The following is a 22,008-nucleotide window of genomic DNA, read 5'->3' as shown; positions in this document are numbered from 1 at the left end:
TTCCTTCAGTCAAGTACGCCCGGGTTTGTGAACCATGAGTTACGCTGGTTTCTGCTGCTCTCTAGGGGTTTGTTGGAGAACAGTAACTTTGCGTGCAGTGGAGTTGAAGGTGGAGATAATTGTTCAAATTCTCATGTACATTTATCTTAAGCGAAACAGACACATCCCCACCCTTGTAAAAATGCAAGGCGTTTTGATATTAAGATGTCTGAGAGTTTCAAGTTTAGTTTAGTTTAGTTTAAAACGTGGACTTAATTTGTGAGACAAAGACTTAAGCAGGGGGTTAAGGTAAATGGTGTTTGGTGATTTGTGATGTAGTAGTTTCTCTAGGGATTATTTGTCAGAATCTTAATCCATTACTGTAGCACAGTGGAGCAATCCTCTTTTATTTTCATAGATATTTGTTCAGACTTGTTACAGTCTTTGGTAAAGCATATCATACAAACAGTGGTTACAGTCGATAGACTATTTCATTATGGCTGGAGGTTAAAAGCACAAACAGATAAACTGCAATATGTTCTGAAAAGAACACAGTATCAATAAAACTGCAGTAATATCATCAAGAGAGTGCAGAGTTTACAAGGCACAATGTAATGGGCACCTGAGGTGAAATCATGCAGATAAATCCATGAAGTTTTCATTGACACAGCACAAGTTTCGCTGGTAAAAAAACACTAATAAGGCACTTTTGGAGAGGAATCTTTAGTGTTTTAGATCATAAACTGGTGCAGAAGGAAACCTGGCTGGATGGCATGTGGATTTGGATAGACCCCTGCAGCAGCTCCTGGATAGGGCAGCACTGTAGGGTCATACAGATTGTGGTAAAGTCCTGCAGGTGGAGGAGGTAGTTCACCAGGATAAGGCACAAGGTTAGGCTGAGGTGGTGGATATGGCTGGAATCCTCCAGGTGGGCCTTGCCAGGGAGGACACTGTTGTCCAGCTGGAAGAATGACCACAGGAAATCTGACTTCTGGAACTGAGGCAAAAGACAAATCCAGACACACCTGTCATGTTATCTATGAATTTAGACTTTTCTCCAGGCGGAACGTGATCTTTAGTCTCTTAGACTATATATTTTAATCCTCTTTTAGTTCTTTTGCCAGCGATGAACATCTGTAGCTCCTTCTGGCTGTATTTTAGCTTGACGTCACGAGATGAAGAGTTGTTCAATGTCGACAATCTTCACCAATAATAAGAAAATAGAGATAAAATACATCAATAATACAATTGCTTCTTTGACATTGCAGGCTAGTGTCTTCAGTTTAGGTTGCTTTGACAGATGCACTTAAAGAGCTATGATGACATCCCCTTTCATATAGCCAGTTTTGTCTGTTGATTCAGTGAGTGACATTTGTCCTGAGCTGAAAAGTTTCATCATTTTGTCTTCATGTCCCAGCTTGTGGTTGCATTATGAAACAAACATACACTGTAAAAAATGACTGTGATTTTAACGGTAAAAAACTGTGAAAATGCTACAGTACAAACCCGTTTACTGGTTAACGGTAATTTCCTGTAAACTTTACAGGGAAAAAACGTAAACTTACGTTCCCAGAATTCTCTGCGTTGCATTTTTGAATTCGATGTTTTTTCTTTGAAATAACTGTTTCTTCTTAATTTTTTCTCATCTGTTATGTTTATTAGGTTTGTATGTTACATAAAATGTTGTTAAATTAATGTTTATTGCATATTTCAGTTTAATGAGTCTCACCATGATGGTGTTTAGTGCTTGTGTGAATGACACCGTGCACCTTCTATATATCTTATTATTTAAAAGCTGCTTTTGATGGGCTTTGTTTCACCACGTGACTCTCTCATCACCATCTGCTTTTGGTGGTTACCAGTGTAATACAAAGGTACAATACAGATTTCAGTGCTTTAATAAGTTCCTATATTAATAATATATCAGTTAAATTATGGTATTAAACTGTAAATATAAAGTAAAACCGTTAAACCTACAACAGTGTAACTGTATTTTTTACGGTATAAAACCCTTAAACCAAAACGGTTTTACTGTATTTTTTACGGTATAATTCTGGCAACCACAGCTGCCTGTTTTTTACTATATATTTTACGGAATATTTTTAACAGTGTATTTAAATAACTAAACATCACATTCAAATTCGTCTACAGGTCACAAGCAAATCTCGATACATGTGGTCTGATGACAGTAAAGCAGTTACATCATCTATTTATGTGAATCAATAGATAAGTGCCCTAAGAATCAAATAATAATTAAATAATGTTATATTATGGAATTATAATTCATACTGGTAAATGATCATTGGTCGCATCATTTTTGGGCACAAAAGATAATTACAGATGTTTAAAAGATGTTGGCTTCAGTGGCCTCTTCAGTTTTACCATCAAGACATACTTCACCCATCCATGAATGTATGTAAAAGATGGAGGCTGAAAAGTGTAGTGCATTTTGTGTTAATGTATGCATTACATATGTATTAAAAAATAAATCCATTACTGTCACATGCATAATAATAGGTTTTTAATTTATTTAGTATTTATTTAAAAATAATAATCTACAATGATACACAAATCATTTGTTAAATACATTTGTTCTGTTCATTATGAATGTCGTCATATACAGTTTCATATGCATTCTGAGTTTTCTAATTCAGTAGGTTTGCTCGGTAACTCACGTGATTTGACTTGGCACTTGAGAGATGAAGAGCTCTGGTTGTCAGGACTCGAGTATGATCTGTCCTTTTTTCTTCCTTTTTTTTTACTTTGTTTATTTTTATATATTTTTTTCGTTTCTACTCATTTTTCTATACTTGTTTTCGTTTTTTCCCCCTTTTTTTCTCTCTCTCTCTGATTTTTTATATTTTTCTGGTTTTTCTTCCCTTAGCTCTAGCGCCAGATGATCTCGCTCAGCAATCTAGGCTGTGGCTTGTCTGACGCACCTGTTCCCTCTATCTCATTACTCACCCTATTTATTCTGCTTGATTTTCACCCATCCTTGTCAGTGTGTTCTGTGACCTTTTGGCGTTTGGCTTCGGTTCGGTTCTGTCCTGTTCTGGTCAGTTCGTTTGTTGGTTTGTCTGCCCAGTTAGTGTAACCTGTGCTTTGCCCTCAGAGGATTTCAGACCGCTCTTCTGGTTTTCGACCTGGACTGTTTTTGACTCTGGTACTGCCCGCCGTTATCAGCCCTGTCTGCACCTCGCTTGACCCCTTGTCTGCCCGACTATTCTCCTGCCTGCCGCTTTGGATTCGTTGCCCCCTCTCTCCTGGCGTTCTCAGAGGCTGAGCGCACGACCGCTGAGCAGTGTGAAGTCAAGACTGATTCTTCCCCCCCAGTGGGTTATTGTTTTGTTTTTTGACGTTAAGACGTCACGTCCTCTTTAATAAAATACTATTTTTCAGCCTCATTCCGCTCTTGGGTCCTCGTCTGTCCTGATACTGGTATGAATCCCCTGAAAGTTACTTTTACAACTTTTAACAAACCAGATACTGTGTAGCATATTATGAGATAATAACTTCAGTAAAGAACCTCATATTGTACAAGCATTTTTGCAGTAATAAATACAGTCTTAACACGGATTATGCGGTCCTTGATTCTTATTGGTTGAGCTGCGTTCAAAGCTGTTGTACATTACTCTACAAACATACACTTTTATTTACATTTGTGCCAGAAAATAGTGTTTTTATTAATCTTATTATAATTCATTTGCTCGGTTTTATTTTGTGAACCCTTATTTTGTGTATGGGATTTATAACAGTGTTATAAAAAAATTATAAGCTCTGTAAAGCTGTGGTTTACGACATTACGAATTTACGACAGCTAAAAGGCTAAGAGGGTTAAAAGGGAACTCCACTTCAAGTCGCGCCTAAGAATGCCCCTTAGCCGTTATAAATTCAATTATCTTTAGTGAATCACGTCACTTCCTGTTTGTTGCTGCCATGTGTATTGAGTTTGAGCTCCGTCACATTATTTTTAGACTATTTTTTAATCTTAAAAATCTATTTTATACACCATTTTCATTTCTATAGCGTGAATATATCCTCTATCGTATTCTACAACAAAAACAATCAGAGTGCTATTTAGCTTATAGCCCGTTGGCATCGCCAGTGTGGTTGCCGCAAATCCCTCTTGCATTGCTAATACTCTATTCACACATATTACCATTGCTTTATTCACTGCAACAATATATAGGTATATTCTCAATGTTACCCAGAAAACAGGATACAGGTTTAACTCATTTGAAATACTTCTGCTTAATGTTACATTGTCAGATATGCAAAATAAATCTATTGTATCCGAGCGGCAACCTCCCGCTCTCTCTCATGAAGCCAACAAGGAAGTGACCAAATTCATTGACTGGCCGACATTTTGGAGTCAAGCAAAATGTCACCAGGCCCACTCATCGTTTTAATCATACACTAGATTAAATTATATAGCATTTAATTGATCTTACTGATATAGATATCGTACCTCAAATTATGATTTTACCGACCATTTTCTTGTATCGTGCAAGCTGCATATACCTGATATTAACTATAGGTCTCAGCGTTACCATCTGGGCAGAACTATTGTTCCAGCCACCAAAGACAGATTCGTAAATAACCTGCCTGATTTATCTCAACTGCTATGTGTACCCAAAATTACACATGAACTAGACGAAATTACTGGCAACAAAAAGCTGTTGCCCCCATCAAATTGTAAAAGGTTCAATAAAAACGTACTGTGTTATGGTATTACAGTAATAATCACTCTCTCATGAAAGAAACTTGTAGTCTTGAGAGCAAATGGAGAAAAACTAACTAAGTCCAAAGTATTTATTTTATTTTATTTCATTGGCTAGATTAATAAATGACCAGACACCACATGATTTAATAGTAATGATTTTATGAATTTCTTCACTAATAAAATAGATAGCAAATGTAGATTCTACAGAGTCTAACACTTCAGTTTCATCCAACGCACCCAAAGCTAAACTGCAGTGCTTTACAACTATAGGACAGGAAGAGCTAAATAAACTTATCACATCTAAATCAAAAATATGTTTATTAGATCCTATACCAACTATATTACTGAAAGAGTTCTTACCTGTAGCTAAAGAACCGCTTCTCAACATTATTAACTCGTCGTCATCTTTAGGTCACATCTCAACAAGATCCTAGTGAATTGGCAAATTATAGGCCCATTTCAAATCGGTCTAAAAAATGTTTAAAAAGTTGTCTGCTCAATTGTGCTCCTTATTGCAAAAAAATTATCTGTATGAAGAATTTCAGTCAGGTTTCAGGCCCCACCATAGCACAGAAGCTGCACTTGTTAAAATTACAAATGAATTGCTTCTTGCGTCAGATCAAGAATGCATCTCATTGCTAGTTTTACTTGATCTTAGTGCTGCCTTCGACACCATAGATCATGAAATACTAAATCGAATTCAAAACTATACAGGTATAAGGGCAGGCTCTAAGATGGTTTAAATTCTACTTGTCCGATAACTACCACTTTGTTTATTTAAATGGGTATTCATCTCATTTATCACCAGTAAAATATCACAAGGATATGTCCTAGGTCCTTTGCTATTTTCAATATACATGTTGCTCCTTGGTAATATTATTCGAAAATACAGGATTAGTTCTCTTTGTACTATTAAACATCACGTGACATGTAAGTGTCCGTGGCTGAGTGAACGTGGGAAGAGTGGATGAGGTTCTAGGGAAACACAGACATCCAAACGCAAAAAAACACTGACTACGTTTACATGCTGTTAAAATTCGGGTTATGGTCGGGTTAAGGTCACTATTTGGGTTTCTGAAACATTCGGGATAACCCGTTTACATGCATGAGCAGAGAGAGTTACTCCTGTATACATGGAATGTGTAATCAGTCGCCAATATCCCGATGTAAACAACGACGCACGGTTAGCGTCTGGACGTAATACGTAATATGCGTCATTTCCGATTCTTCTTCCTGTATCCAAAGACTCAAAAGACCAAGATTCCTTGCGAATAGAACATGCACAGAACACACACTTTGATGGGAATATGCCGAAACGCGTTTACAAGACCAAATATTCGGGTTAGAAAAGGGGTACCCCAGGTATAATATCCCGGTTTTTAAAAACCGGGATATGAGCATATCCGGGTTTTTGCCGGTGTTTATGGCCGTGCGCGACTGGGTTATTGCTAATATCCCGGTTTTGAACTGAGAGCCAGACGAACAGGGTAACCACATCAAACATTAAACAACGATCTCACAAACACAACACGTGAGGCAAGCCATTATATAGTGGATGAGTAATGAGTGGCAGCTGTTGCTGATACAATTAATAGAGACGCCCACAACTAATCAGTGCAGACGCGGGACACACAGAATTCACCACAAAGTGTAAACACCCCGAGATCACGGTTTACCAACCGTGACAAGTACAATACTAAATTTTCCATATCTTACACACATTTAATAGCACTACCTGCTAAAGTTATAAAAGCCATATATTGAAAATTGGTTAAAGTTGCACTGATTACCTTGAACACATCGAACATATTTGTTAATATATGTATCTTGTGAAAATAGTTAATGTCGTCAACTCTTTTAATTGGAAAACAACACTCCTGACAGGAAACCAACTCAGGATGTCGATGTCACATGATTAGCTCATGATTAGTTTTTCTGATAAGCGAGACAGACGTCCTCTGTTGTGGAATCACGTTATCAACTCAGCATTGTTCCCCATTCAGCTAATCATTAACTGTGTTCAGATTGTAGATGGGAGGAAGTAGGCTCTTTTAATTCCTTTGGCAGAAGTAGCAGATTATGCAGTTATTGGCATGACTGTTCACTGAGGTCCTACACCCATCACATTTACATGCACATTAAGGTTAAATCCTATTTTCCAAAACCATTCTGCAGAAATAAATGGAAAAAGACAACAAATTATAAATTAAACTCTGTTAAAACATTTATAACAGAGTGCAGAAATAAGATCAACATCCTCAAGAACTGTGCCAATTAGAGGTAGAGCGATACATGATAAGGTTGAGGTAGAGCGATTATCGATGATAACAGTACTGCTTATGTTTCACTAACATTTAAAACAAATCTGCTACATGCAATAATTTAGAAAAATAGGACAACGATTAGAAAAAAATGCCATAAGGCTCGGGTTGAGTCTCTGCACCACACTTTTCATGCATATTTTATTACATGTTAGGAGTACATGAGTATGGAAGGAACATTCTGCATTTAAAACTTTTAACACATTGACTCAAGTACAAAAATATGACATCTCAATTGTCATTACTTAAAGGTGCCATCTGTCATGTCTGGCAAAAAAATCAAGTCATACTCCACATTCCATACCAGATGGGGGCAGTATGCCTCAATAAAGTGAATTGGTCTACTCTAGAGTAACAAACGAGAAACGGCATAGTCTCTATGCTCCGCCCCTACCTTCACAACAACCCTACAGCCATAGCCGAAGCCTAAGAGGACGTTTTGCCTCCAGAGGAACGTTGGGTGATGTCAAGTGATTTTGAAAAATTACATCTTCAAGCTACTCCCCTTCACATTTACCAGTGAATATGTTCCCATTCGTTTTGTTCATATTAAATTTTGAGTTGTATATACACATTATTTGAATTAAATTAATTTGACAGACAGCATTCTGTCAACATCATTGGTCAACTTCAGCTGTCTGATGTTGACCAAGCTAGGGCCAACCAACATAACCAGAGCTGCCAACTCTCAAGCATTCACCGTGAGACACGCAATTTACTCTTTTCACACGCTTTCACGCCACACATCAATTTTCTCACGCACAGAAAAACCACGAAGCAAAGAGGACAGGGAGACCAACAGACTAGACAGAGCAGGTTAGTTATGATATAAAAAATGGGTAAGTTATAGCTAGCTAATTATCAAACGCAATTACGGTTAGCCATCGCTAACATTAGCACGTTTATCGAACAGCCTTCGATACATTTCTATGTTATAACTTCCCGAAAAAAAATACACAAACATATAAAACAAACTTCTAGCGAAATACTAACAGCATCTAACTTACCAATCAAAAAGAAATGTTGCAAGTTCGGAGTCTAACCTCATTTCTTTCAGGTCCATCAGTTTCAGGTCCAGCGATTGAAAGCAGTGCCGATGTTTACTCTGGTTCGGCTCCTTTTCTTATCGGATTTGATTTGTGATTCCGAGCGCGGTTGTTTCCCTGTAGCGGGTGGTGGTCTCTTGCCAAGGGCTTCAGTCATCCTTCCGCTCTCTTCCCTGAACTGAAATGAACTAGGGGGCTGTACTTTCCACACGATTGACATCAGGTTCAAGTACGCCCACAAGCCGTGTGAGTTATTCGTGTATTGCAGGTTGGCTGGTGGTTATGTTGCCCGCATACCGCCTCCCATGGCCGAAACTGGTATTACGACACCTGTCGGGCCGGGGCTAGTAATGCTAATGCTAATTAAGATTGATATGTCTGCAGCACTATAACTTGACATTTTTTTAATGACATCATCACCCTTATTTCTTCTCATTCTTTTGATGCGTGTAGGTCATTTTTTGGTTATTTTTACCTCAATTTTTGCACATGGCACCTTTAAGAGTTATTTGGTTATAGCTTGGTTGTATCCAGGATTTTCTTCAAATGTGCACTTGAACTTCTTTGCATAGCTTCAGTTAAGCACATAAATCAGTCCAAAAAGCATCAAACACCCAAGAGTGACACTGTGCACATATTTAGCAAAATACCATTTTTTATTTATTTATTTTTTCTAAAAAGTTTAGAGTTTATACTCACTCAATGGCTTTTCAGGGACATACCTAAAAGATGATGTGAGATGTGATTCTGTGATCTGTGATGTGACCTCTGTTGATCATTCATGTTTATTTGCTGTGGTATCTATAAGTAAAGAGAAAGAGATGATGATTCACGTGAGTTCTTCACCGCTGCTTATACGGAGGTGCTAAAATCATTTTTTACCTTACATTTAACACCAAACAAGTATTTACACTTCATCTTTAGTGATACAATTGGCGGAATCTTAAATTTGACACTTTGTTTCATATCACAAGTAACAAAACTTGATTTATTATGTTTCATTAAGTTTTGTTCATGCATCAAGTGAAAACAGCATCTAGTGATTCTTAGGATTTACACTGAGATCACTGTAACAATGAGAAACGATTAAAATCGAAAATGGATTTCAACCCAGCCCTAATTAGTACCATCAGTTAGCTAGTGAAAGAAAAAAAACAGTCAGTGCATTGATTTTAGCAACCACACTAATAATATGTGTATATAATACATGTATATAATACTTTCATTGTAATAATACAATGAAACCTATCAAATAATATACACTAAGTTAATAGAATATATATCTTACCTTGTAAACAGATTATGATCCAGGCTGCTCTAATGCAAAATAGTTAGGAGAATCAAACGAACGCTTCTTCTGGCGCTGCCTTTTTTGAACTTGCCCGTTCATTACCAAAGCCACTTTACACAGCTCACTGTGCAATACCACCAACAGTATGGTAAACGATTCCATTTGTATGTAAACCTATCTCATACAATTTAACTAATTGGATCTGACTTGTTTCAGAGCCAGATGTACTTAAATCCTATCCATAATGTTTAACTGATTAAATCTAATAGTTTTGACAGTGGCAATTGTGGCAAGATTTTTTTTTTTTTTTTGAGTGCAGCAAGATGCAAACCTCTGATCATTACCAAAAATAGAAAGACAAGATTCTTCATAAATGTGAGCCAGAGTTTTGGAACTGAGTTGATGGACAGATGAGACAAAGATTAACCTTTATCTAAGTGATCGGAAAGCAAAAGTGTGGAGAAAAAAATGGAACTGCAAATGTTCCTAAGCATACATCTGTAAAGCCTGGTGGAGGTGGAGTCATGGTTTGGGCATACATGGGTGTCTCTAGAACAGGACCTCTTAATTCTAATGATGATTTAATGTATGATAGCAATAGCAGAATGAATTTGGAAAGGTACAAAATCATCTTGGCTACCAATATTCAAGAAAATGCCACCAAACTCATTAGGAAGCACTTCATATTGGATCAGGACAATGACCCAAAACACCCTGCCAATTCAGTCAAGGACTTTATCAGGGCAAACAAATTTAAAGTCTTAATTAGCGCACTCATAGGCAACCTTTTTTGGTAAAGGGGAGCACTGCTAAACTACTACGGCAATCACCCAAATACTCATGTTGAGCGAAGCGATGCCTAAAGTGTATTAATTAAGACACACTGGCTGAGTGCTGCCCAAGGAACCAAGGTCTAACCAATTCAAAGAAAGGGAATGAAGCGGACCGCGTATCCCTTAAAGGGGGGGTGAAATGCTATTTCATGCATACTGAGTTTTTTACACTGTTATAGAGTTGGATTCCCAACATGGACAAAGTTTCAAAAATTAAGTTGTACGTTTGAATGAGTATTTTTGTTCCAAAAATACTCCTTCCGGTTTGTCACAAGTTTCGGAAAGTTTTTTTCGAGTATGGTTCTGTGTGACGTTAGATGGAACGGAATTTCCTTACAAGGGCACTTCTGCCGGAAGAGCGCGCGCTCCTGTATAGCCAAGCACTGAGAGCACAACAGGCATTCACTGATAAAGAGCGAGAGCGTCGCGAAATGTCACAAAAGGAGTGTGTTTTTGGTTGCCAGGGCAAGACAATCTTGCATAGATTACCAAAAAAAAACAGCATTAAGGGACCAGTGGATGGAGTTTATTTTTACAGAGCATCAACGGAGTTGTGCAAGTGTTTTTGTTACAAACAAGGCCCAGTTTGACGCCGGATTTGCACATCGTTTATTTCTTAAGGATAATGCAGTCCCAACGAAAAAGGGTCACGATCGTGTGTTGGAACCGCATGCGGTGAGTAAAACTGCTTAAAATATCTCTGCCTCCTTGTTAGTGCGTCCCCCTCCCCTGCTGGAGACCCGGGTTCGAGCCCCGCTTGGAGCGAGTCGTTGCTGCTGCTGCTCTCGTTCAGTTTCAGCCTTCACAGCTGTCACAGCTTCCAAACGCTTTCAACGCAAAAGCTTACTCGCGCTCGTGATTCTTTAGCTCCGCCCACACGTCACGCCTCCAGCCGGTCGTGTTTTTCTGCGAAAAATCGGTACAGACTATCTTTCTCTTATGAATATAATAAAACTAAAGACTTCTTGGAGTTATGAAGGATGCAGTACTACTCTATAGGTACTCAAGATTAACAGAATATTGAGTGAAAACGAGCATTTCACCCCCCCTTTAACGTACAGGATTTCAGAAAGTGTGCAGTCTTGTGTGCACACTTGCCACAGATTGCCCAAATCAATCTACAGATTTAAATCAGATTGAACATTAATTTCACCAGCTAAAGAGAAGACTAAAGACAGAAACTCCCCCAAACAAGCAACAGCTGGAATTGGCTGCATTACAGGTTGTAGAAAGGCATTTCAAAGCATAAGACCAAGAGTCTGGTGATGTCTATGGGTTGCAGACTCACTGCTCTGATTGCATGCAAGGGATCTGCAACTAAATATTAGCTTTTAATCTTGTACATCTGCCTTAAATTCAACTGTTCCAATACTTACGCTCACATCAAATAGTGGGATGAACTCTAAAAGTGCTGTCCTTTTTACTTGGTAAAACATGTATTTGTCGAAAGACCTAATAATAAAATGTGACATTCTGTTTTGTCGCATATTCATCTTTTAATCATATTTGCAAATGTCTCGATTCCACAGCAGAGAAAGCAATTTTGTCTTTACTGTTCCAATACTTATGGAGGGCACTGTAAATCCATAAGATCTTAGCCTTATGCTGTATAAATTTAAACTGAAGACAGAAAACAGTGAGTGCAATGCTGAAAGGGGGAAGGGCTACATAAAGTATATACATTCCCTGTGAAATAAAAAATGTGTTAAACTTAAATTAAATTAAATTAAAAAATTAAATTTATGCATTTAGCAGACGCTTTTATCCAAACCGACTTACAGTGCATTCAGGCTATCAATTTTTACATATCATGTGTTCCCGGGGAATCGAACCCCCAACCTTGCTCTTGCTTGCTAGCGCAGTGCTCTACAAGTTGAACTACAGGAAAACAAAAAGTTTAAAAGGCACAATGATACGAACTGAGCTTTCTGATAGTAGGCATGTAGACATTAAGTACTCATTGACAGCATAAATGGTGCTCAGAGGTTTGGCTGGTAAAGGAGACTAATAAGGCACATTAGGAGTCGATTCTTTAGTGCTTTGATTTGGATCATAAACTGGTGCAGAAGGAGCCAGAAGGAAACCAGGCTGGATGGCATGTGGATTTGGATAGACCCCTGCAGCAGTTCCTGGAAAGGGCAGCACTGTAGGGTCATACAGATTGTGGTAAAGTCCTGCAGGTGGAGGAGGTAGTTCACCAGGATAAGGCACAAGGTTAGGCTGAGGTGGTGGATATGGCTGGAATCCTCCAGGTTGGCCTTGCCAGGGAGGACACTGTTGTCCAGCTGGAAGAATGACCACAGGAAATTTGACTTCTGGATCTGAGGCAAAAGAAACATCCAGATATACCTGAAAGACAATCATGTGTTTGCTTTACTTTTCAACAGAAAGTCTTGTTAAGCTGTAAAACTAACGTTGTTTTAGACTATTTTACCATAAATTATTATTAAATTACAGGGAGTTTATTTAAAAATCAATAACACACTGCTTGTTTCTTTTGTATTTTGTCATTTTTCATTGTATAAAGTCATTTTTTTTTGTTTTCTGCAGAAGAATTAATGCCATATTTTTATTTTGGGATGAACTATTGCTTTAAAAATGGCAAAACTGCACCTTGAGTTCATACTGCACTTTTAGAATTCTGCAGTTTTCAAAGGTGACAGTCAGGTCATGTGGAAGCTTTATATCCACTATGAATTTTGACTTTTCTCCAGAAGGAATGCGATCTCTAGTCTCTTTGACTATATACTTGAATCCTCTATTAGTGCTCTTGTCAGCGATGAACGTTTGTAGCTGCTTGAGGCTGTACTTTAGCCTGACGTTACGAGATGAAGAGTTGTCAATGTCGACAAAAACTCTTATCGTTTCACCTGCAAAAAAAAATTTAAAATTACAATTAGAGACAACTTACAACAATGAAAAAGAAAGAAAGAAAGAAAGAAAGACCATTGTCAGTTTCTATTCAAGTAGCAAATTTAAATTATGTTAACATTATTTACAGATGACAGATATCCAGTGTGTTTAGAACACAGTAGCTGAATATCAATGGAAAGTACGTCAACTAATTTTGATTAGTCTTTCACTTGATAATGACGAGTTTAAGATGCTATACGATGACATTTCTCTGCTGTTATTTTCGTCCCTGAGCAAATTATTAGTCCCATTACTTATTTTAATGCAAATTAATCAGTCTTCCCAGCAATTTTTTTTTTCTATCGTAGTTTATGGCTTTATATCTAATAAAAAAAAAATGTAGGCACTTCAAGTGAGCATATTTTTATTTTATAAAAATTAAAAAAAAAATATTTCCATGTTCCTTGGTAACTCCCAGAATTTGTATTGTTATTGAAATTTTTTGTTTTGCTAATTTTGCATTAATTGCATTAATCTCTTTTAAGTATCTTTTTAACATACAATGAAAAAGGTAGTATATATAGTGCATAGGGAAACTGAGTTCTTTGTGTAACCTGTGCACATAACTGCTTTAGGCTGAAAAACAACTTCTAAAGAGGAACCATGTACCAGGAACAATTAGTTCTGAGAATGTCCGTATCAGGGAGAGGTGAATGAGATGTACATGAGTTATGAGGTGATGTGCACTGAGCAACATGATTGGCTCAAAGGTCCTAGTTTGTCATTCAATGTATCTTTTACATACTTATTAAAAGTGGTCTGTGAGTCTATGTGTTATCTCTTTGCACACAGACTCAGAAGCTGTGTGTAAACCAGATCATTCTCTGCAGAGAATTAAAGCAATACAAAGATAAAACTCTGTTTGGTTTTTCATTCTCAGTCTCTACAAATTGTTATTTAATTAGAATTTCCACGACAGTATGCAATATCTCAAAATGGAAACCCAATAATTGACATTGCAGGCTAGTGTCTTCAGCTTAAGCAGCTTTGTCAGAAGCACTTCAGAGCTAAATATGTGACATGATCACCTTGCATATAGCCAGTTTTTTCTGCTTTTACAGCCAGTGACATTTTTCCTGAGCCAAAAAGTTTTATCTTCTTGTCCTCTGTGCCAGATTGTGGTTGCTGTATGACACAAACAACAACATTGAATTGAGTGAAATAACATTACATTTCCTATCATTTCTAAATCACAGAAACATACTTTCAGTTACATTTCTGGAGTTCTGGATAGATCCAGTCCTTGATTGAGCTGTGTTCAGAGCCATTGTAAATTACTCTGGAAACAAATACCTGTGACCTCTTTACATCATTATTACTGTGCCTCAGCATCTAAGTGTTGCCTGGAAAACATTCTGCTATCAGAATTGCATTACTTGGTAGTCATATAAAAGTTATTATATTTATTAAAATGAATAGTATTAATAATAATAATACTAATAATAATACTGTACATTGCTGTTGTTTACTTTATGAACAAAATAGAGGTGCATTTCAATAAATTAGAATGTCATGGAAAAGTTCATTTAAGTAATTCAACTCAAATTGTAAAACTAGTGTATTAAATCAATTTAATGCACAAAGACTGAAGTCTTTGGTTCTTTTGATTGTGATGATTTTGGCTCACATTTAAAAAAACCCCACCAATTCAACAAATCTCAACAGATTAGATTACTTCATAAGACCAATAAACAGTTTTTTCAGTGAATTGTTGGCCTTCTGGAAAGTATATTCATTTACTGTACATGTACTCAGTACTTGGTACCGGCTCCTTTTGCTTTAGTTACTGCCTCAATTCGGCGTGGCATGGAGCTGATCAGTTTGTGGCTCTGCTGAGGTGGTATGGAAGCCCAGGTTCCTTTGATAGTGGCTTTCAGCCTTTTGATCTCTTGTTTCTCATTTTTCTCATTTGGAAAATGAAATCAGCAGGTCAGCTAAAGGAAGCATGAAGTGCTTTAAAATTTCCTGATAAATGGGTGCAGTGACTTTGGTTTTCAAAAAACACATTGGACCAACACCAGCAGATGATATTGCACCCCAAATGTGTCTGTTGTTCAGCAAATTCCTTGACACGTCTATGTGTGGTGGCGCTTGATGCCTTGACCCCAGCCTCAGTTCATTCCTTGTGAAATTCGCTCAAATTCTTGAGTCGATTTTGCTTGACAATCCTCATAAAGCTTTGGTTCTCTCGGTTGGCTGTGCATCTTTTTCTTCCACACTTTTTCCTTCCACTCAACTTTCTGTGAACATATCTAAATGCTTAGATACAGCACTCTGTGTACAGCCAGCTTCTTTGGCAATTACTGTTTGTGGCTTACCCTCCTTGTGAAGGGTGTCAATGATTGTCTTCTGGACAGTCTTCCCCATGATTGTGTAGCCTAGTGAAGCAAACTGAGAGACCATTTTGAAAGCTCAGGAAACCTTTGCAGGTGTTTTGAGTTGATTAGCTGATTGGCATTTCACTATATTCCATTTTTTGAGATTGTATTTGGATCTGTTATGAATTTGTGGGTTTTTGTTAAATGTGAGCCAAAATCATCACAATTAAATTAATCAAAGACTTAAACTGTTAAAACTTACTTCAGTCTGTGTGAACTGAATTAATTTAATAAACGAGTTTCACAATTTGAGTTGAATTACTAAAATACATGAAATTTTTGATGACATTCTAATTTAATGAGATGCACCTGTACCTGATGGAACAAACATTTTATAAAAGCAATTACCACTCATTAGCTATTCTTAATTCACTGTATCCTACAGCTTATTGGAAGTAATTGCTTTAATAAGCAGTTACATCATCTCTTTATTAATGTGAATCAATAGATGAGTCAAATGTGGAATTGTAATTCATACCAGTAAATGATCATTGGTCCCATAATTTCTCAGCACAAAGTTTAATTCTGTCTGTGCAGCAGATGTTGACTTCCAAGGCCTGCTCAGCTTTACTGTCAAGACATACTTAACCCAGCCATGCATTCCTTTAAAAGATGGAGGCATATCTCTGAAATTATGGAAATATAAAACAATTTAGTTTCTGACAAGCATTACAGTGTTTAATGTGTCACACACACTTTCAGTCAAAAGATGGGACACCACTTCTGTCACAATCTGTGCTGGGAGGAGCACGGAACAGGGGATGAATTACTGGGTAATTTCACAACATTCAACAAGTAGAACTGACCAAGGAAGACTGAACAAACAGGGATGGAGGAGGTTCCGGGGGAGGATGGACTCCCGGTAGGGGGCCAGCAGACAGAGCCTCTGGGCATTCAGGAAGGAGACAGGAGGAGCCCAGCTGGACCCAGGCCACAGCCATAATGTCGACCCACATATAGCCAAAGGAGTGAGGAGCCAGAGGTGGAGACGGAGAGCTGATGAGCCTGTGCAACGGGGAGGATCCGGAAGTCCTATGCGGAGCAAATGGTGCCAGCAAACGACGGGAAGATACGGATCCTGGAGGCTGTGGTGAAGCCGGAGCAACCAAGGACTGAGGAGGAGCTGAGGGGATGAAGGACTGGAGTGGAGTCCTGAGATGCAGGATGGTCGACGACAGACCAAGGCTGAGCCAGAGGGAAGAGGGAACCTGGCAAAGCTAGTCGACTGCCAGTTCATGGCGGAGAGGAGTGAGCTAGGAGCCATGGTGCAGCCTACAGGTCCATGGGCCAAGGTGGAGTCTGAGGCTTAGACGGTGAGTAAAGTGAAACAGCCTTGGAGTTGGGCGATGCTGGAGGATAGCAGTCCCGCGGAGCTCGCACTGCATAGATGGTGGACTGAGGGTGAGCAGAGGCGCTGCCAGACGGCAGCAGAGGAGGCGGCAGGAGTGAGTGGGAGCACAGGCATTTTTGAGCCTCTAGGACATTCAGGGTTAAACTCTAGATCAGGAGCTCCCTCTTGGCTGAACACGGGAACAGGATGGCGCTCTGTAGGAGCGGACACTTGGTGCCACTTTGAAGAGTTGGCACTGGAGATAATTTCGGTAGAAATTTTTACATGATAAACAATTATCATCTCACGATATCAATAATATAGCAACGCGATGATGTATGGTGTATATATGTTCCCTAGTACGCACAACAACAACTCCACAAACCCAATAGGTGTGTTCAACTTGAAGCAGATCTGCACAGAATCAGTGTATGACAACAAAGTATCGCGAGAGGGTTTCTCTTACCTTCAAAGATAGGAGAGGAGCATATCTTTAGAGTGGAGAGAGGGGAGGGGGCCGAACTAAACCGAGCTCTTCTTCTATTCCACCTGTGCCTGAACGAACTAATACCCGCACAAGTTTAAACATACAAGCACAAAACGACATAAAAAGCTTAATTCAGCATCCGCGCGCTGTTCGGTGTGTACAGTATGCATGCAGAGAGCAGCGTCTACAGCCCTTAAACACCAAATTGAGTTTTGTGTTTTCTTGCTCTTGAGACGACAATTACATGCAAAATTATCACCTCGGAGGTATCCTTGAAAAAATGGTTGGTTATGTCTTCAGTGAAAGTAAACAGTTGGAGAAGAAATGGAATGTGTATAATATTGGATTTATTATCTCCTAAAGTGACCGGCCCTAATTTACTTGCTGTTGTCAGTGTCCTTAATATTTAATTCAAGAAATTAAATAGGAAAAAATCACTCTCTGCTCTTTACTGAATTACTTTGTAGTTTTAACAAGAATTAATCTATATTTAATTTATACAGTAAAGACTATTCAATGCGATTTACATTTGATTATTCAGTCTCTGTACATGGACACCCACAAACTTGAAAATTTAAAGTTTGTATTTTTGTGCTATTTACATAATTTCAAACAGGGCCCACCGGGAAAAAATGCACTGGAGCCCCGCAAACCCCAGCTACGGCCCTGTAAACCAAACGGTCTGCACACCGATCAGTCGAACACACAGCTGTTGCTGCCAACTTATGACAAAAGATTGACAGTAGCTCATTGGAAAAGGATTGAAAATGCCCTTCATTTTATTTGCACTAATAAATGCTGCTGACTGCCAGCTGCAATCGCCAATAAAACGTTGGTCTGTGTTTTTTTTTGGTTTTTTTGCGATTTTCAAAATATTTTTTTAAAATATTCTCTCAGTCAGCCTCTTAAGTGTCAATAGCAAAGCACCCATATACATCACACCTCTATCTGAATGCTTCACAGTGGGATCAACAAATTCAGGGACTATTCGATCACCCTCTTAGAACCAATCTCACATTTCCACTCATCAGACTAAAGGACAGTTTTCCAGTAATCTTTTTTTGTGTTTCCTGGCCCACACAGCTCTCTTCTGCTTTTTGTTCTTCTGAAATAGTTTGTGGTTTCTTTGCCACAGTTTGACCAAGAAGGCCCGACTCAAACAGTCTCCTCTGAACAGTTGTATCATAGCATTTTTTGGGGAAGTCGTGGCCTAATGGTTAGAGGGTTGGACTCCCAATCGAAGGGTTGTGGGTTCTAGTCTCGGGCCGGATTGGAATTGTGGGTGGGGGGAGTGCATGAACAGCTCTCTCTCCACCTTCAATACCTCGACTTAGGTGCCCTTGAGCAAGGCATCTAACCCCCAACTGCTCCCCGGGCGCCGCAGCATAAATGGCTGCCCACTGCTCCGGGTGTGTGCTCACAGTGTGTGTGTGTGTTCACTGCTCTGTGTGTGTGCATTTCGGATGGGTTAAATGCAGAGCACAAATTCTGAGTATGGGTCACCATACTTGGCTGAATGTCACTTCACTTTCACTTTCATTTGATGGTTTTGTCAACTGCACTTGGGGATACATTCAAAGTTCTTGAGATTTTTCCAACCTAGTCTCACTGGAAATATGTGCCTCTATATGTGCCTACATTTCTGCAACACCGTAATTGTGTACCAATATTTACGAATCACAGTTTCCAGTCAAAATGAACAACAGAGGCAGTAAAAATTTGAAAACTTTTATTCCTTTTCACAAAAAGTATGATTTACAGGTACAGAGTTTTGACTAATAAAGGCTAAGTATCACAAAATTACTTGCAGAATAATACGTTATGACCTCAAAACAATTTTAACATCCTGCACACTTTGTAAACTAATACTTTCGAACACTTTCATCACATATACAGCTTCATATGCATGAGATTTCTAATTCATAGCTCACGGGATACAGCATTGCACTTGAATTATGAGCTCTGGAACGAACCCTGTGAAATTACGGTTTGACAAAAAAGCTCAGGTCCGAATAAGGAAGTTTAAATAGCACAGCTGCATCAACAAATGCATTTTTATATCACTTTTATATCACTGGATATTTAAATTCTGAACAGCCACAATACGTACCTCAAGCAGTGTAATAAAAACACATCAGTATGTGCCTGTACCAATGTCATAAAAATGTGCAACGGTCATGTATTGAACGTGTGTTTTAATGTCACTCTCTGAAAATTTCATTTTGAAACTGCTGCGAAACATGCAGTAAGGTGCCTGATTACGGTGTATTTTCATGAGCCTGGTTGGATTTTTCAGATTGACTGACCTTCATTTCAAAGGAATGATAAGAGGGAGGTTTACTACTGTGTAACACCAACTTTCCTTTTAATTACAATGTTTAAATATAACAATATAATATAAATATAATATAATAATATTATCAATTCACCATCTTATTGTGGACTATTTTAAAACAGTTTATAATGGATATAGTATGATCTTTTCACTTTTATTATGCCTCTGTGCCATCATTGTTTTAATTATATATTTACAAAATACATTTAAGTTGGTCAGTGAATCATTGGATATCTATTCTTTGTCTATTCACTGTGCACATATTTACACAATGAGGAACTAAAACAACTGAAGATGTATTATGAAAAGCACATCAGTAGTATCACTCACTGTTGAGGCAGCTGAAATCTGAATGGAAAAACATGACATCCTGGGCTAATCACTGGTCCATCTGATGAATAAAAAAGACATGTTAATACTGTATGGGTTATTATTACTATATTATTAATAATTGAGTTTAAAAAAAAGGATATTTAGATTACTATCAGTAAATAATAAATTATTTATTTTATGCAGTTTACTTGCAAGTTATATTTGAAATTCATTTAATTACAAGTATCTCCATAAAAAAGAGTTGTATTTCTTTCACCATTTCCCATAGACATTACAGGAAGTCAGTTATTAGTACTTCTAATTTTTATAAAAACCTTTTCTTTTTTTGAGGTTGTACATTTAATGATCTTTCCTGTATATGAATGTACGCATAGATTTTATTTATAAAGTAATTTAATACTACTAATATCATTACTACTAATAATAATTTGATACTCTTATATATTTGAAGTTTTCTATATCGTGCAACCTCACCTTTCTTCGAGCTCTCTTGAATGAAGTATTGCTTTAGTTTGAAGTATCTCTCGTGGTCGCTGTAGGATGTTTCGTCGTCACCTGAGCCTTCAGTCCAGCTCACATGTGCGTCCCCCGTCAGCTTCACAAAAAAACTTTTCACCTTTATTTCTTTGATAACCTCCAAAACAACTCGTCCCTCCACAATATCCCCACTAGAAAAAGTATCGCTTTCATTAATCTGGTTGTATTGAAGACTGAGCAATTTGATGGATTTTGACATTTTAATTTCTATGTCTATACCAAGCGGCAACCTCCTGCTCTCTGTCGTAAAGCCAACAAGAAAGTGACTAAAACTGCAATTCATTGACTGGCCGCTTGAGGCTGGCAGAAATAGGGAGACAGTCCCATAGACTTCCCACGTTAAAATGCCCAAATTTACAGCAGAAAAAAAAAAAAAAACGTTAACATCCTGGTGCAAAAAATAAGTTTGGTCTATATAGCTAATTTTGCCCTTCATGACAACTGTGAGGGGGGTGAATTTCTTTTATAACTCATCCGTTTAAATTATTTTAAGCCTTAAAGTTCTGCATAAATAAGGGCGTGGTCACTTGAGTGACAGGTGGACTGTAGCTGCTTACACTGCCGTCTCGATAGGTGGGCGTGACTTCATCAAACAGCTCCCGCCTTTTTGCCCATTTTCGATCATCCGGTAGAAGTCTTGTTGCGCTGCCAAGTTGGCGACGTTTTAGTCTATGGTCTGTATACTAAATATTCAAATACAGCGCAGCTGGGAGGTTCCTCTCGTTTGCCTGGGTAAAGCAGGATTGACATTTCAGTGAAATAAAGATGGGTTGTGGGTGTGATGCTTCCTGTTAGCAAACTTTGTGCATTACATAACTTTGGATATTCCACAGGGTTTTGTAATGTCATGTTTACTGTCATCTGTTGGTTTTTGTGTCGGAAATTGTGTCCTTATTATTTTTTTTGTTTTCGGTGAAATAATGTACAAAAACTGCTTATTTGCTTATATTTTATTAAAAATATCCAGAATAAAATGTAAATATAATCAAAATCACCTGAAAAAAAAAATAGAAAACGTACACACACACACACACACACACACACATACATATGTATACATATATATATATATATATATATATATATATATATATATATATATATATATATATATATATATATACACACACACACACACACACACACACACACACACACACACACGTATAGAATGGGAAAGAAAAGTGATTTACGCAATTTTGAGCGTGGCATGGTTGTTGGTGCCAGACGGGCCGGTCTAAGTATTTCACAATGTGCTCAGTTACTGGGATTTTCATGCACATTGTAAACCATTTCTAGGGTTTACAAAGAATGTTGTGAAAAGGGAAAAACATCCAGTATGCAGCAGTACTGTGGGTGAAAATGCCTTGTTGATGCTAGAGGTCAGAGGACAATGGGCTGACTGTATGATTCAAGCAGATAGAAGAGCAACTTTGAATTTAATAACCACTCGTTACAACCGAGGTATGCAGCAAAGCATTTGTGAAGCCAAAAAACGCACA

General features: G+C 38.0%; 1 protein-coding gene across 2 annotated transcripts; it reads right to left on the bottom strand.

The window, feature by feature from the left end:
* Positions 1 to 247: 247 nt before the first annotated feature.
* Positions 248 to 20,908, bottom strand: LOC127958473 (arrestin domain-containing protein 3-like). 2 transcript variants are annotated; one of them, XM_052557350.1, is made up of 7 exons: positions 20,444 to 20,908; positions 19,967 to 20,027; positions 15,963 to 16,110; positions 14,135 to 14,231; positions 12,807 to 13,063; positions 12,450 to 12,542; positions 248 to 908 (listed from the first exon to the last, which is right to left on the bottom strand). In XM_052557350.1, the coding sequence occupies exons 1-7, from the start codon at positions 20,787 to 20,789 to the stop codon at positions 711 to 713; spliced, it is 1,200 nt and encodes a 399-aa protein (XP_052413310.1). In that variant the 5' UTR covers positions 20,790 to 20,908; the 3' UTR covers positions 248 to 710. The 2 variants fall into 2 exon arrangements, with proteins under 2 accessions (XP_052413310.1, XP_052413309.1); XM_052557349.1 differs by lacking the exon at positions 248 to 908 and having other exon boundaries at positions 8,488 to 12,542; positions 20,444 to 20,905.
* Between the last annotated feature and the right edge of the window lie 1,100 nt (positions 20,909 to 22,008).

Source organism: Carassius gibelio, chromosome B5 (assembly GCF_023724105.1).
Source record: "Carassius gibelio isolate Cgi1373 ecotype wild population from Czech Republic chromosome B5, carGib1.2-hapl.c, whole genome shotgun sequence".
In the NCBI taxonomy this organism is placed as follows: domain Eukaryota; kingdom Metazoa; phylum Chordata; class Actinopteri; order Cypriniformes; family Cyprinidae; genus Carassius; species Carassius gibelio.
The sequence above is the reverse complement of the archived record's forward strand: the minus strand, read 5'-3'. Positions and strand labels throughout refer to the sequence as shown.

Coding starts and splice junctions, on each gene's coding strand:
- LOC127958473 (XM_052557349.1), bottom strand. CDS start 20,789: ATGAATTGCAGTTTTAGTCACTTTCTTGTTGGCTTTACGACAGAGAGC. Junction 14,232..15,962: donor GGACCAATGATCATTTACTG/GTATGAATTACA, acceptor TGTGTCATACAG/CAACCACAATCTGGCACAGA. Junction 12,543..12,806: donor AAGTGCAGTATGAACTCAAG/GTGCAGTTTTGC, acceptor ATTGTCTTTCAG/GTATATCTGGATGTTTCTTT.